This window comes from Drosophila montana, unplaced genomic scaffold (assembly GCF_035044405.1).
Source record: "Drosophila montana isolate Dmon_TW-CO22-7 unplaced genomic scaffold, ASM3504440v1 contig_3200_1, whole genome shotgun sequence".
Classification (NCBI taxonomy): domain Eukaryota; kingdom Metazoa; phylum Arthropoda; class Insecta; order Diptera; family Drosophilidae; genus Drosophila; species Drosophila montana.
In genome coordinates, this window is record NW_026998080.1 from 3,187,970 (window position 1) to 3,202,202 (window position 14,233).

General features: G+C 44.1%; 1 protein-coding gene across 1 annotated transcript; it reads left to right on the top strand.

Annotated features, from left to right (window-relative positions):
* Window positions 1-5,712: 5,712 nt before the first annotated feature.
* Window positions 5,713-6,607, top strand: LOC135431588 (homeobox protein E60-like). Its single transcript, XM_064686803.1, has 2 exons — window positions 5,713-5,973; window positions 6,052-6,607. Exons 1-2 carry the CDS (start codon window positions 5,737-5,739, stop codon window positions 6,340-6,342), a joined length of 528 nt encoding a protein of 175 aa, XP_064542873.1. The 5' UTR covers window positions 5,713-5,736; the 3' UTR covers window positions 6,343-6,607.
* The last annotated feature ends 7,626 nt before the right edge of the window (window positions 6,608-14,233 follow it).

Genomic DNA, 14,233 nt, shown 5'->3' on the forward strand with positions numbered 1-14,233 from the left:
TGGCCAGAAGGTAACTTAGAGTCGGATTAAATTGTGAATGTTAATTATAATGTTAGTTATAATGTTATCTATAATGTTAGTTATAATGTTAATTATAATGTTAGTATAGTTATCGGATTATGTTAAATTGTTCCTAGACTAGGGAACAGTCACTTTCAAGCCCACTTCGAAGGCTTTTTGTCACGGAGTCAATCGGCTCTTCACTTTCCTTTCGAGCCGACATCAGTTTTGTAACATGTTTTGACGCCTTTCACAGAACGAAGCATATTAAATGAAGTGCGGAGCATGAAAGACGCATGTTGGCCAATTGCTATGCAAAACATGGCCAACATGCAAATAGCCAACTCCAACAGCAACTAGCAACAACAACAACAACAACAACAACAACAATATTGATAAAGCAATTAAAAATATATCTAAATATTTTCATGTGACAGCGCAAATTATGCGCTGGAATGTTGCAGCGGAAAAGCCGACAAGTTGGCGGCGTCTTAGGCCTAAAGGCATGCAATCTTGGCCATTTAGCGAGGAATATCTATTTTTGATTTTGAGCCACACCGATTGAGCGATAGACAAACCGTTGACACTGTTGCCCGCCCGTCTCCCGCCCCTTTACTGGCATCGGCCGCGGCATCGGCATCGTTTGTCAACTACCGACAGCGGCAATCCAATCCAATCGATAATAAATTTATGCACATTCGTGGAGAATGCTACTTATGACTGCAGCTGCAACTGCAACTGCAACTGAGGCTGAGACTGCAACTGAGACTGTGATTGTCGCTGCGGCGTGTCAATCATTTCAATTAACGTGCGATCAAATCAATCGTCGTGTCAATCATCATCAGTGGCAAAGGCTTAGGCATTGGGGCCGCAATTGCAACCGCAGCGTTAATTTGCCTGTCATGCGAGCGGGTGCACGAATGGTGGGAGGGGGAGGTAAAAAGCAACAAAGACTTGAGATGAAATTTGTGCAGGTGCTATCAGGCCTAAGAGTGTATTCAGAACAAGAAGAGATTTTCATTTGATATTTGATATCCACGAAATAAAATACTCATAAAATACTCATTAATACTCATTCAATATGGGATTTTTGAGTCATAAATCATAAATTAAATTATGATGCTTTGATGCCCGCTGTGTTAACCTATAGCTCAAGCATTGCATTGACAATAATAATAACTCATCATTGTCTTAAATGTTGTTTGTCAAATAAGAATCTGATATCTCCGTTTATTTTTGTTCAAATTATTTTGTAAAGAGTTAAATTCTTTAAGCATACGATTTTCTATATAAACTCTTACCCCATAAAGTATATGTATTCTTGATGAGGACGACGAGCTGAAGAGATCCGTCTCTCCATATGTCCGTTTATGCGAAGGTTTATGTGAGAACGAGCCTATAAGGTTTTCTCCTATACTCCTCCTATTTTCAAAATATCGACAAGATTTGGTTTTAAAATCGCAATTTGAAGAATTTAAGAGCTAGATACAACAAACTTGGTGGATAGGTTCTTGTTTGGGCTAAGAACTCAGCCAGGATATTGACTCAGATTGTTGTCGCTTTTAAGAATAATAATTTATAGTTATGGAAGAAGTTGTATCGTTGTATATTTAAATGAAATCTTTACTCTTCAACCTTAAGATATTGACGGGTAACTGTGGAAAATCTGCTTTGATTTTCCATATCAGGTATTACAGTGATAAAAGGTTACTCTCAGCTTTGCTGATACCTTTTACTGCCCAGTTATGAATTATTGTTTAAATTCCTGAATCGGGTGCATTTCATCATTAAATCTGTTCGTCATCTTTATGGACTGTCATAATGAATCGACTTTCACTCTCGGCGCGTAAATTTCCCTGGTAACGTGTTGTTTTTATGGCTTATTAATGAGCTGACCGATCATTAGATTGGGCAACAAGAGATCCGATATCAGCGCGGAGGCCCCAACCAGAAGAGCAAGAACAAGAAGAAGGGAAAAAGTGAAGCAAAGCCCCCATCGACACTGTCGAACATATCGCTTACATGGCTCAGTCGCCGCCCGGGCCAAGTTAACCAGCTGGTTCTGGTTCTGGTTGCCGGTTCTGGCTGCCGTCTCTATGGCTCCCCAGTGACGGGCTCGGACTCTGGAGCTGTGTGTGGCCCGTTAGTTTGAGATCTTTATAAGTCAATTTGAGCTGTGCTCGTTTCTGGCCATGTTGTGCGCGTGCTTTACCAACGACAAAGTCTTTGGGCCAGCTTCTCCAGCTCCTCCGCACTGACCTATCTGTAACATTCAAATCGAAGCGCCTATTACGTGACGCTCCCGCTCAGTCCCTGGACACTTAATTGCGCACTCGTTCAGCTTCATTCATTTGCTGCCAAAATGGTAACTCATCTGCGGCCAGACCCGTTCCCGTTCCCATTCCCGTTGCCATCCCGATTTTGAGTTCCTCTGCAGCAGTTGTCGGCTGTTTTTGGCATTTGCAACTCATGTTAAGCATAAATAAAACAAATGCGCTTATTTTAAACATATGCCCAAATGGACACCGACTCGGCCTGGCTCGGACGCTGACTTGGTTGATTTTTTGTTTGCCAGTTGGCAGCCGACTCTTTTGCTGCCAACTTCTGGCAGTTGGCAGCGGCTCTTACCAAGTTGGGTCATTGCGTTTAACAACCGATGATGAAGACATCTTCCCGTTTTTGCCACTACACAGCCGCGTTTTGTTTTGTTTTGTTTTGTTGATGTTGTGTTGTGTTTTTTTCTCCTTTTATTTTGAGATGAGCTCTGCAAATGAAAACAATTTATGTGAATACATTCGTGGTTTTTTTTGTCTGAGCGTTTTTTGTGCATGTTAAGCTGATCAGTTGTTGCTGTAGTCGATGTTGTAGTCCGATAGATTCATGTTTAGATGCAGTGTTGTGTCTTCTAAAAGTATCAATGCAAACGCAATGTTAAAAGTACCTGAGAAGCGCAGAGAAGGACGCCAAGTCGTGTGATTCGTACTGGACTAGATTATATTAATACATTTTGACAAGGGATTAACTTAAGCCAGGTTATCAGATAAATTACCTGCCTATTTTTCTTTCTCTTCTAAAAGCATCAATGCAAACGCAGTGATAATAGTGCCTGAGAAGCGCAGAGAAGGGCGCTGAGTAGTGCAATTCGTACTGGACTATATAATATTAATACATATTGCCAAAGGGATTAATTTAAGCCAGGTTATTTAATAAGTTACCTTCGATTTTTTTAATGCTTGTTTGCATGCAATTGGATATATTGTTGATTGAGTTCATATAATTTCTATTAAAGCCAATTTGGCAAAACCCCCCGAACGCCGCTCAGAAAAGCTCATCCTTCGGCAGCATCGAGAGGGCAACATTGAAACTTTTGTTGTGTCAAATTTGCGCAGCAAGCAATGAAAAATTTAACACGCTATAAATCACAATTTCCACAAAGGGAAAAGGCAAGAGGGCGGCGAATGGGAGCGGGAACGGGAACAGATTCGACGCCAGCAATTGTTGCAGCTTGAAAATGAGGGGCAGCCAGCGGAAACAGCAACTGGCAACCTGCCAACCCCTTGGCAATGTCCTTGCGACGCCTTGGTATGCAACTTGGTGCCGGCTTATCTGCCCGGCAACATGCGTTCCTCGACTGGGTGGTTGTAGCTCAGTCTCCCTTCTCCCTTCACCCTTCTCCATTCTCCCGCTGCCTGCCGCTGGCGATGACGAGGCAGAAGTCGCCCGTTGCCCGTTGGCAGTCGACGTCGTCTTCTGGCTGTCTGACAGGTTCAAGGTCTGTTGTTTGTTGTTGTTGTCGAGCTGCGTGTGAAATTTAAAACCGTGATAACACCTCAGCCACCACCGTCACGCCCCCTTCGGACAACACGTGCAGGCACGTTGTTCCATGTACTGTTAATGTTTTTGGTTTAATTTCGCGCCCGTTGGCAGCTTCGCACCGACCGAAATTGTTGACAAAATTGATTTGTTCAATTTTTCCAACGATTTAACTTAGGGCATGACTTGGTTGCCGGTTGCCATTAGTTCCGGTACATTTGTTTCGAAGGTTGTTCGAACCCGGCGGCATAGTCTATCACAGGATTCAGGCTGGACTGGGACTGGGACTGGGATTCTGTTGGAATTTTTGCACGTTTCGACAGCGAGAAACTTTGCTGCCGCCAAGGAATTTAATCAATTTTCGATATTTTATTGATTCGCGTTAAAAGCAAATTTAATTTTCAATTGTCTAGCGTAAAAGTTAAATGTTTTCTTTTCATTCTTCTCATTGCAGGTCGAAGTAAGTACACGATGATAAGATGTCCGCAAATTGTTTGCTCTGGCCAACAATCGACCTTAAACGCTGCGCTACTAAATATATATTTGGAGTGGGGGAGATAGATCTAATAAGTGTAGCTTAGACAGTTCAAACCCTTGGTTAGCCCTTTTAAACTGATTTTAACCTCCTGTTAAGAGAGAGGTCTGAGTACTTGATAAAGGTCAAGCAACTGAATCAGATGATGACGGGAAGCTTAGATTAGGAGATTACTTCAATATTAGGGGAAGCAACACAATATGACTGTAGGTAAGGTTACATGAAAAGCTCCAGATGTCAGACAATCCCAGAAAGTCCTTCGGAATTATTATCTAAAAAGAGGTTTGAGCTACTTAACAATGAGGTAGAATTGTGCTGACTTTCTGGCTTGAAAAAGAAGCTAGCTATTAAGGCAAGTTCTCCTTGGTGATGGGGTTCCTATTTATTCCAACAAGTTTCGGCTAATAAAAGAACTTAACCTTTAAAGGAATAATTATCCTTGAGAGCTGCTGTATTTTAGTTATTAAAGTTGCATTGAGGAAAGTCAGGATTGAAGAAACACCCACAAAAAATCCCTTAAAGAGTTTCTGCTAAATATTTTCAAGACTAACTGTCCAAATATTATTCTTACACACTTAGCACGAACAGGCAGAGCGAGGAGCCTTATGATGAATGGAAGCTGATATTACAAAATACTTTGGGCCACAAGATGCTGGAAAACAAAGCAGCTTGCGGTCACTCGTGGCGCTGTTAGGAATGCGAGTGGTCCCAGAAATGCCCATTAGTAAACCTCATAATTGCTTCATTTCAGCGAAACTATTTCTTGAAATGAGCTCAACTTTTCCAACTTGAAAACCCTTTTACGACAATTTTGTTATTTGCATAGCGATTCGATATCCCCCCCCCCCCCCTCCCCCTCTCCACACTCTCCGGGCAAAAACTTTTCTCCTTTTCACATTGTGAGTGAAAATTGGGCGTGGTTGCCGATGCTGGCCGGGACGTTGATTTTCTGCGCTTGTCTGCCCCGCAGCTGTTAATTAAAAGGAAGACAACTCAAGTCGAGAAAAGTGAAGACAGCTTCGGTTAAGGGTGGGGGTGGCTCTTCCCTGCTCGCAGCTCAAGAGCGGGCGCGGGGCGGGGGCTGTCTTGGGGCGTTGTGGGGGTTGGACTGGAAATTAGCCACAGTCAAAAGTCATTGCGTTGATTACTTTTGAAAATGACGCGCGCAAATTTTCGAAACTTTAATTGTTTTGGCCTCGAGTGGGGGTTGAGCTGGGCCGCCACAGGGGAGGGGGGAGGGGGCTGCTAGCCAGGGGTTGTCTGGAGCGCATTTAAATGTGAATTAATTGCTGGCCATCAGCATTGCATATATGAGCATCAGGATTTATGTGTGCGCGATGAGTTGGCAGCAGGTCCCTGGTCCCTGGTCCCTGGTCCCTGGTCCAGTCATGTTGTTGCCATTAACAGCGCCGTGGAATTTTTATGACCTCCCTCTTTTGTTCTGCCTCTGTCTCCCTGTCGCAGGTCCGCGTACTCGCAAGCCCAAGAAGCCAGCGACCACGAGCGCTGCGGGCAGCAGCAGCGGCGACAAGTCCGATCCGGACGGCGCCTCCGGATGCGGCGGCGTGCCGGAGGACAAGCGACCCCGCACCGCCTTTAGCGGCACCCAGCTGGCCCGACTGAAGGTGAGTCCATTGAGGTGCAACTCCCAATAACATCCAAATGTTTATCTCCCTCTCTTTCTTGCTCCGCGTGGGGAACAGCATGAGTTTAATGAGAACCGCTACTTGACAGAGAAGCGCCGCCAGCAGCTGAGCGGCGAGCTGGGCCTGAACGAGGCGCAGATCAAGATCTGGTTCCAGAACAAGCGGGCCAAGCTGAAAAAGTCGAGCGGCACCAAGAATCCGCTGGCGCTGCAGCTAATGGCCCAGGGCCTCTACAATCACTCGACGGTGCCGCTGACGCGCGAGGAGGAGGAACTGCAGGAGCTGCAGGAGGCGGCAGCGGCGGCATCGGCGTCAGCGTCGGCAGCGGCAGCGGCCGAGCCATCATAGGGGCAATATTTATTGTATAATTAACCATAATATTAATATTTAAATTTATTGCGTAGCGTGTAAGCTTAGTGCTTAAAGTTGCTAAACAATTAAGTTGTAAAATATTCTAGTCCCCCCTCGGCGCACGCGACGCGATTTGCCCGCTCGGATGTGGACGTGGATGCGGATGCGGTGGAGATGGAGTCGCAGTCGGAGCTGGCCCGCGCTGCGCTGCGTGTTTTTGTATAATAAACTTAGAAATAGAAAAATAATGCAAAAAAAAAAATCATACAGAAAACCAACACAAGTAATATAAATAATTTAATAAACATTTAAATTATACACAAAGCGCTGTTTTGATTTGCTTAATTCCATCTTTGCATATTTTTATGATTCCCAACGGAGCCGAATCGAATCGCGCCTAATCGAATCGGGCTGCCAGGTAGGTGGTCCCAGCCGAGATTTGGAGCTGATCATGATGATTAGCTCGTTATCATCGTGGCAGCTGACTCTCTAATTGGCCGTGGGCGTCGGCATTAATTACTCAATTAATGAGGCTACGATCGAGTTGGAGTTGGATCGGGATGGGGATGGGGATGGGATGGGGATCGACAATTGCTGGTATTACAATCGCATTAAATTCATTATGCAAATTATACTTGAAAGCAATCTTGGCCCATAATCACGCCTAATAGTTGCCCATACCGAAACGTTACGAAAACGTTAACGTTTTTCTGTCTAATTTAGCCATTAAATTTGCATACACAGTCGTCAAAGAAATAACAAAACAACACAAGTCAAGTCACAGTGCCCGACTACCAGATACCCTAAGCCACATACCCCGAGCAATGCAACCATTAAAAACATTCGACCTATCTTTTACACACATATATAATATATATTATAATAAATACATTTATTCTTCTTCCCATGTCTATTGAAAATGCTTTCGTGATTTGCATCGGTCTTCATTGTCCGATCTTAATGAAATCTTCAGATAACAAAGCAAAAGGCTTCACGTTTAAATGTAAGTTTTCAAAATTTTTCAAATTTGAGTGGAAACAAATGTAATATTCCTTATTTGTATACTATACTACTATACTATTATAAACTCTGAGTGGAATTACATAAGAAGTTTGGTGCATCTGGCTCTAATAGTCTTTGAATTATTCTATGAAAAACCACATATAAACATCGATATTTATCGATGCTATGAGAACAACATTTTAAACGCGTTTACGAAATAATATTTTACAAAACTCTAGATATTGTAGTTTTCAAGATTGACTCGTTAACACAGACTGATTGATATTGCTTTATAAGGTCGGAGATGCTTTCATCTACCTGTTACATACATTTGCACCGAATCAATACACCCGATTTACTTATATTCAATGGGCTTAGCAAAACAACAACCAGCAACACAGCCGGTATCTGTGAATGGATTTGTGCGTTAGTGTATTTGTGTGTTTGAGCGTGTAAATGTGTGTGTGTGCTGGCATGCCAACGGCACAAATTGACACCTTGGAGACGGCGGATGCTTTTTTAAGTTTGCCTGAAGTGCAGCGACGCGTAGGTGTCAAAAGTGGCTGTCAGACTAAGGATTGGAACAGTGCAAAACGCCAAAATATGCGGTACTCGAATTATTATGATGTTGATGGAAATGCTGTTGAATCCAACTAAGACCACATGTGCAACAGATCCAAGTGTCTTACGAGCACGATTACTTACTCTACTTAAAATAGAATAGAATTAATAGAATATAATAAAGAAATAAGAATACATTCAATAACTTAGGGTTTCAGAATGTTGAGAAGCCTAACGAAATAATTAGAATCTTTCATTCAGCTTAACTACAAATGCTGTCTTAAACTGTCCAAGGGCGGAATTTGTAACCCTGAGATCGAAACTTGCATTTATTTCTTTTAATCCTGAGATTCCTAAATACGAAACTCATTAAAAGATATGTCTGTCATTCCATAGAGAAAACCTTTAGTTGAAAGATCTCTTCTTTTAAACGAAAACGAAATCCAGTCTGAACTGCTTTATTTATCTCTCGGATTAATGTAAATAAACGTGATACAGATTTGTAGTATTTGTATAAATTATAGATATATATGATTTGTTCCGAGTTGAAATACAATTTTGCACTCAGACAACATCCGCAGCAATAACAAGAGGGAAAGATCAGTTTCGAGCGGGCAAACATCTTAATTTTGTGGATGATTTACAGTTTGGTATTGGGTTTCATTGTTGGCGACATTTTTGGTCTTTTTGGTAAGCGTTGGGTGACAAAAGTTGAAGACGTTGTTTACGAGCATAACAAAGTGCAGTTTATTCGCACAAGCATAAGCAGCAGGCTGACGGGGAATGGGAACGGTAAGGGGAAGGGATCGGGATTGGGATTGGAATGGACAGCGAGCAGTATGAGTGTGCGATCGAGTTGTGCGTGTTGTGAGTGGGTGTCGCTGCTTAAGTGAATTTTTATGGCACGCGCTGCGTGCAGATGACTTCATAAAAAGTCAATTTAAGTTTAGTAATATTTTGTTGAATTTAAAGTTAAGTATTTTGTTTAAGCATAATTTTTTATTGCACTCGAATCGAAGCGGACGAGAATCGGAACTGGACCCGTAGGCGGAGCTGGGCCTGGGATGGGTCTGGGGCTGGGGCTGGAGTTGCAACTCTAAGAATGAGTCATGGCGCGAGTATATTACGTTATAAATTCAATAAATGTGACCATAAAAAGCCCATTCAAAATACCTTGCGCGCGTACATTAATCCCGCCAAAGGCCCCAGAGCTTTCGGCCGGCCAGAGTGCCGGCAGATCCCAGTCCGAGCTGAGGCACATTACAACGCCTCGAGTGCTGCCGCAAAACTGCTGGCCCCCAATGATTAATGTTCGGCAGTCGGTTGGCAGCAGCCTTGGCCCCAGTCTCCGTCTCCGTCTCGGTCGCAGTCGAAGCCTTCCCGGAATGTGAGCCCAAGTAACCCGAAAAAAGACAATACGCATAAATCTATGGGGTTGACACTTAGTACCCGCTTTCGGCCCGACCACAGCCCCAGTCAAAGTCTCAGTCACAGTCGCAGATTCAGCTACAGTTGAAGCTGCAGCCACGGACTTCAAATGAATTTGTTTGCATCTCGGAGCTCGCAGGCCGCATCCATCTGGACTTCACTTGCCGCACGGTCCTCGTCTGGCAGATGAGTTGTGGCAAGGCGCGAGGTGTCATAAAATTGGCAACAAATTGTTTTTCACGCCGTTTTAAATACACATTTTCGATACTTGGCCATAATGAGCGCGGCCTGTGCTCGTCTCCAGCCCTGCTCCGACGCCGTCTCCTCCACGTTAGCCCCATCCTTGTTGTTGTTGTTGTTGTTGTTCCCGTTTGGGGAGCAGACAAAGCCGCCAACGACATCATTCGGCTTTGACGAACTGCAGCGTCCGTCGCGTCCATCGTTGCGCCTTGTAACACGCTAATAAATTTGCGGCTAAGGAGATAAGCTTATAAATTTTAACTGTAATTATGCGACACAAGATTTATGAAGCGGCCGCTCTCCGCTCTCCGCTTTCCGCTCTCGGATTATTAATGAAACACAAAGTTACAACGAAATGCGCTCAAGGGCCGGCATTACAAACGAGCCTTCGCTCCGGCCTCTGTGTCTCAGTATCTCGGCATCTTGGCATCTTGGCATCTCGGTATCTGGTGACGGGTCTGGATTGGCCCTGTATCTGGATGTGAATTTGGGCCTCGTTGTTTCTCAACACCCTTTAGCCAAGATTTATTCACCGTCGTCTAATTCGTGGGGGCTCTTAATGAGCTTTTACTCTGGCGCATGCAAATCTTCGAATCTATTTTACCTCATTGATCCACTGGCCTACGCATGTGGGCGTGGGTGCGGTCCTTCCTCACTCTCCGCCCCGTCGCTCTGTTGCACTCTTATTGGCGACCACCCACGTGAATGTAGCGCCAATCACACTTCGAGATCTGCGTATTTGACATTGCCTTCGCCTCATTACGCCTGCGCAGACAACAACAACAACAACAAAAACGACTTGGAAGTGCGAGTGCCAAGGCGTGGGAGCCAAAGCTGTTCCAGCGATAACTTGATAGACTAAATGAGTCTCATTCAGCCCGATTATTGAGCCATATATGTAAGTACTCTGACGAAGTCATAAACTCCGAAGGTGTCCCACAGTTGTGCCCGCGTGTGTGTGTGTGTGTGTGTGCGTGGATCTAGTCTTAAGTGAGAGTCGTTCCTTTGTTTTGGTTATTGGAATCAGGAAAAACCGCTTTCGAGAGAATGCAAATAACATATTAATGCGTAAAACTTCAAAGTTGTTGCCAGACGTGCTTAGTGCTTCGTATCAGGTTGCAATGGAATCAGTAAATAAATAAACTTTCGCAGTTTTATAGAAAAGTTACTTTTATCTCGACTCTTTTACTATATCAAGTGTTTTTTATTGCGAAAGACATTTGATGTTGTAAGTACAATTAGAGGTTTTAATAATAAAAAGGCTTTAAAGATATACAAACTGAATAATGTGGCCTTAAATGTAACTTGTACTGAATGGTTTTTATACCCTGAACGGAAAATGGGTAAAAAGGGTGTATTAATTATGCTTCGATCTCAGAGATCCTAATTTTCAACCTAGGTCTTCCTAATGCACGATTGAGTTTATCAAATCTCACAAAATCTATCAGAATCGATATCCGCATCCAATTTGTTGGGCGTTAAGGTGCGTTTAACTCTCTCTCTTATAATATTCAAATTTCCAGAATATTTAACTTTTCAGCCCAAAATAGTAGAACACACATTTTATATTTAGGCTATAAAGAAAAATATGTCCTTTAATAAATGAAATTATTGGGTTATTTTCTTTTAGCTGTTCAGATAAGTTACGAATAATATTCTGAATATTTTTTATTTGCAATTTTAGTACGAAGCCATATTGTTTACTTTTAAGTATCACTCGGTAATGGGAAAAGTATATAAGTAGAGCTAGTTGGTATCAATTAAAGATGGACATAAATGGCTATAATGATGATTATGTGCCTCGTTAGCAAGAATAAGGTGAGCTCTCCTTTCCCTGTGTAGCAGCCATTAAATTTGTTTATGGCACGAAAATGAACTCGGGCATGGGGTTTCTTCGTTTGGGTGGGGTTAATTATGCAATAAAAATACTTCATTGTTGTTAGTGACATATGAAAATGTGAAAATTTCATTTAATTTTCTCCCGGTTGCTGGCAGAACCTAAACCTGAAGCGCGCAGAGCCATCGAGCAAATGACTACACGAAGTGGTTAACACTGCCGTTTGCCATTGGCCCGGAAGTATCTTGTTAACATGCAAAACAAGCTATTTACCTGGCTACCCGACTACAGTGGAGCACCAGGGTGTTGGGAGTGGGCGCTGTTTATGAACCTGCCAAAACGTGAATACTTTTGCCAGTTTTAGTTGGATATATTATTATGTTGCTGAGCTCAGTGAAACTTGGCTAAATAGTTGGCCTAAAAGTTAACAGCCAACTGGCGACTGTCTATTGGTTTCAATTCAATTAGAAACAGGAATTCCGAGTGTAGCTTCTCCGAAGAAAGTGCGGGGCGGAGGGAAGTTGGAAATGGAAGCAAAAGCCGCATCGTTAAATCTAACGATGTGGCCCAGCCCTTGGATTGCATTTTCATGGCACATTTGCAGCAATTTTAATTGTATCAATGCGCCAACGCAGCCCAACCCAGCGCAACCCCAAGCAAGTGCAGACTTGGGCGAGGGCAACCCTTTCGTGGCTTTCGTTAACGCGATTGGACACGCATGTCCAAGTGCCAGTCGTGCTCCTGGTTTGGGTGAAGGCAATAAACACGTAACGCAAAACCTAAACAACATTTAAAGTGTTATAAAACTGTCACCAGGACGACCGAGCAGATGTCAGTCGAGTGTCCTTTTCGGCTGTGTTTGATATTGCCTTTTGATCGCATGGAAAGTTCTGCGACTTTGATTAAACATCTGTCGACTCGGCTTGGCTCTGCTGTGTTGTGTTCGGTTCTGGCTTGCCCTTTGGCTAGAAGTAATTGCCATGCATCAGTCCAAACATCAATTAGACACACTTCAAGTCCCCTGACAGTGGAACTGTCAAAACAGAAATTGATTGCGTCTGGGAATGGGACTCAAAGGGGGACTGTGCATGCCACAGCGTGTGGGTGTGCACACCTGAAAAACTGAAACACAAACAGAAACAGAAACTGTGGACGGGGTGGGCTGAGGCACAAATCAAAACATTACTTGCATAAATTATGAACAATGCGAACCGCAAGCGAATCCAAAACGCAAAATCGTGCACAAAGCAACTGCCACAAACAGTGGCAAGGTCGCAGCAGGCAGCAGTCGCAGACGTGTTGCACATACTCTTCCTAGAAGAGGCAACAACCGTTTACCATTTAATGACACACACCCCAGACAATCAGTCAGCCAGTCAGTCAGTCAGTCAGTCAGTCAGTTATTTTGTTGTGGGATCGATCGATCGCATTGAATTTAATTAAATAATAAAAATGAGCCCTAAATGAGCCCACAGAGGCGTGCCGACAAGATCCTTAACCTTAGGCGTACCACAGAGAGAAAGGGAGAGAGAGAGAGAGAGGGAGAGAGAGGGAGAGCGGGAAACCCAAATGATATGCACAGTAGCCAGCGCTTCGTGGAGGTCCAATTAATCGAGTCGACAGCGCTGCGAGTCGGACATACAAATTAAAAGTCATAAATCGGCGGAGAAGTCGTTGAGAGCCCGCAAAGAGGAAATGTCACCAAAAATTATGAAGGTTCAGGTTTCGGATCCGTTCCCGATGCGCATTAATTATGCTAAGGGCGTGCACATTAGAACACGGCAAGCAGGAGAGCCCACGGCACGATCCTCAGCTCTCCGCTCTCAGGGTTCGTTCGCATCTGGGGGCAAGTGCAAAGACCCACCGGTCTGAGTGACAGTTGCAGTTGCAGTTGCTGTTGTTGCCGTTGCCGTTGTTGTTGCCGTTGCAAGTCGAACAATGTTGTTGTCGCTCTTGTGGCTGGCACTTGGCAATCTTAAGTCGGTCGACGCATGCGCGCCTGCATATTAAGAGGCGATCATCGCGGCCACAACCCGAACGAGAGTCGCATAACTGAAGATCGTGCTCATATGCATGTGTGTGTCCTGTCCTGTCCTGTACAGGGTACGGCCTGTCGCTAAGCTGCCCCAAACTCGCCCAAGTTATGATGAGTGACATTTGATCTTGTTTTGTGTCAAATTAAGAGGCTGCAGATGGCGCAGATCCTCGATCGTTCAGTGTCCGCGTCGATGATCGTGCGACTTTTTTTTTTCATTTTTGGAGACACCAACAACCTGGAATACCTCTCCTTTTCTTTTTTTTATTTTTAATTTGAGGTTCTTTTTTTTTTTTGGTAAGATTGTGTGGCGCACACTTAAGCCGTTGAGTGCTTGATTCCTGGTACTTTGGAGGCGCTTCATCGAGGGCCACACGTACTGCAGGATCAGTGCTCCGGCCACCTTGTGCCTTGCGCCTTGTGCCTTGTGCCTTGTCATGTTTTGGCACTTGAGTGCCATAGCGTGGGCCACTCCTTTGTGCTTGGGTTAATCAAAGCTGGCAGTCGCCTCATTCCCAGCCCGGTTATTGTTGCCATCCTCGGCGTTTTTAGTGTGGATTTCGTTTCTGTCATTGATGCTGATGGCTCAATTGTGCGGACCACACGGCCAGTTGCCCCGAAATGTGGAGCAAGCCTCTTCGGTGGCTCAATACCTCAGTGGCACTGTGTGTTTAGGGCTTAAGGGTTCTTGCGCTTCCACATGCAGATGGCGCACATCCCAGTTCGGCGAGACAAGGACCACCTTGATCATGCTCTTGATACACTTTTTCAGATTTGCCACCAGA

Bases quoted from the DNA above. Each gene is read 5' to 3' on its own strand.
- LOC135431588 (XM_064686803.1), top strand. From the start codon at position 5,737: ATGTTGTTGCCATTAACAGCGCCGTGGAATTTTTATGACCTCCCTCTT. The intron at 5,974-6,051 runs GTGAGTCCATTG...CGTGGGGAACAG, and splicing joins CCCAGCTGGCCCGACTGAAG to CATGAGTTTAATGAGAACCG.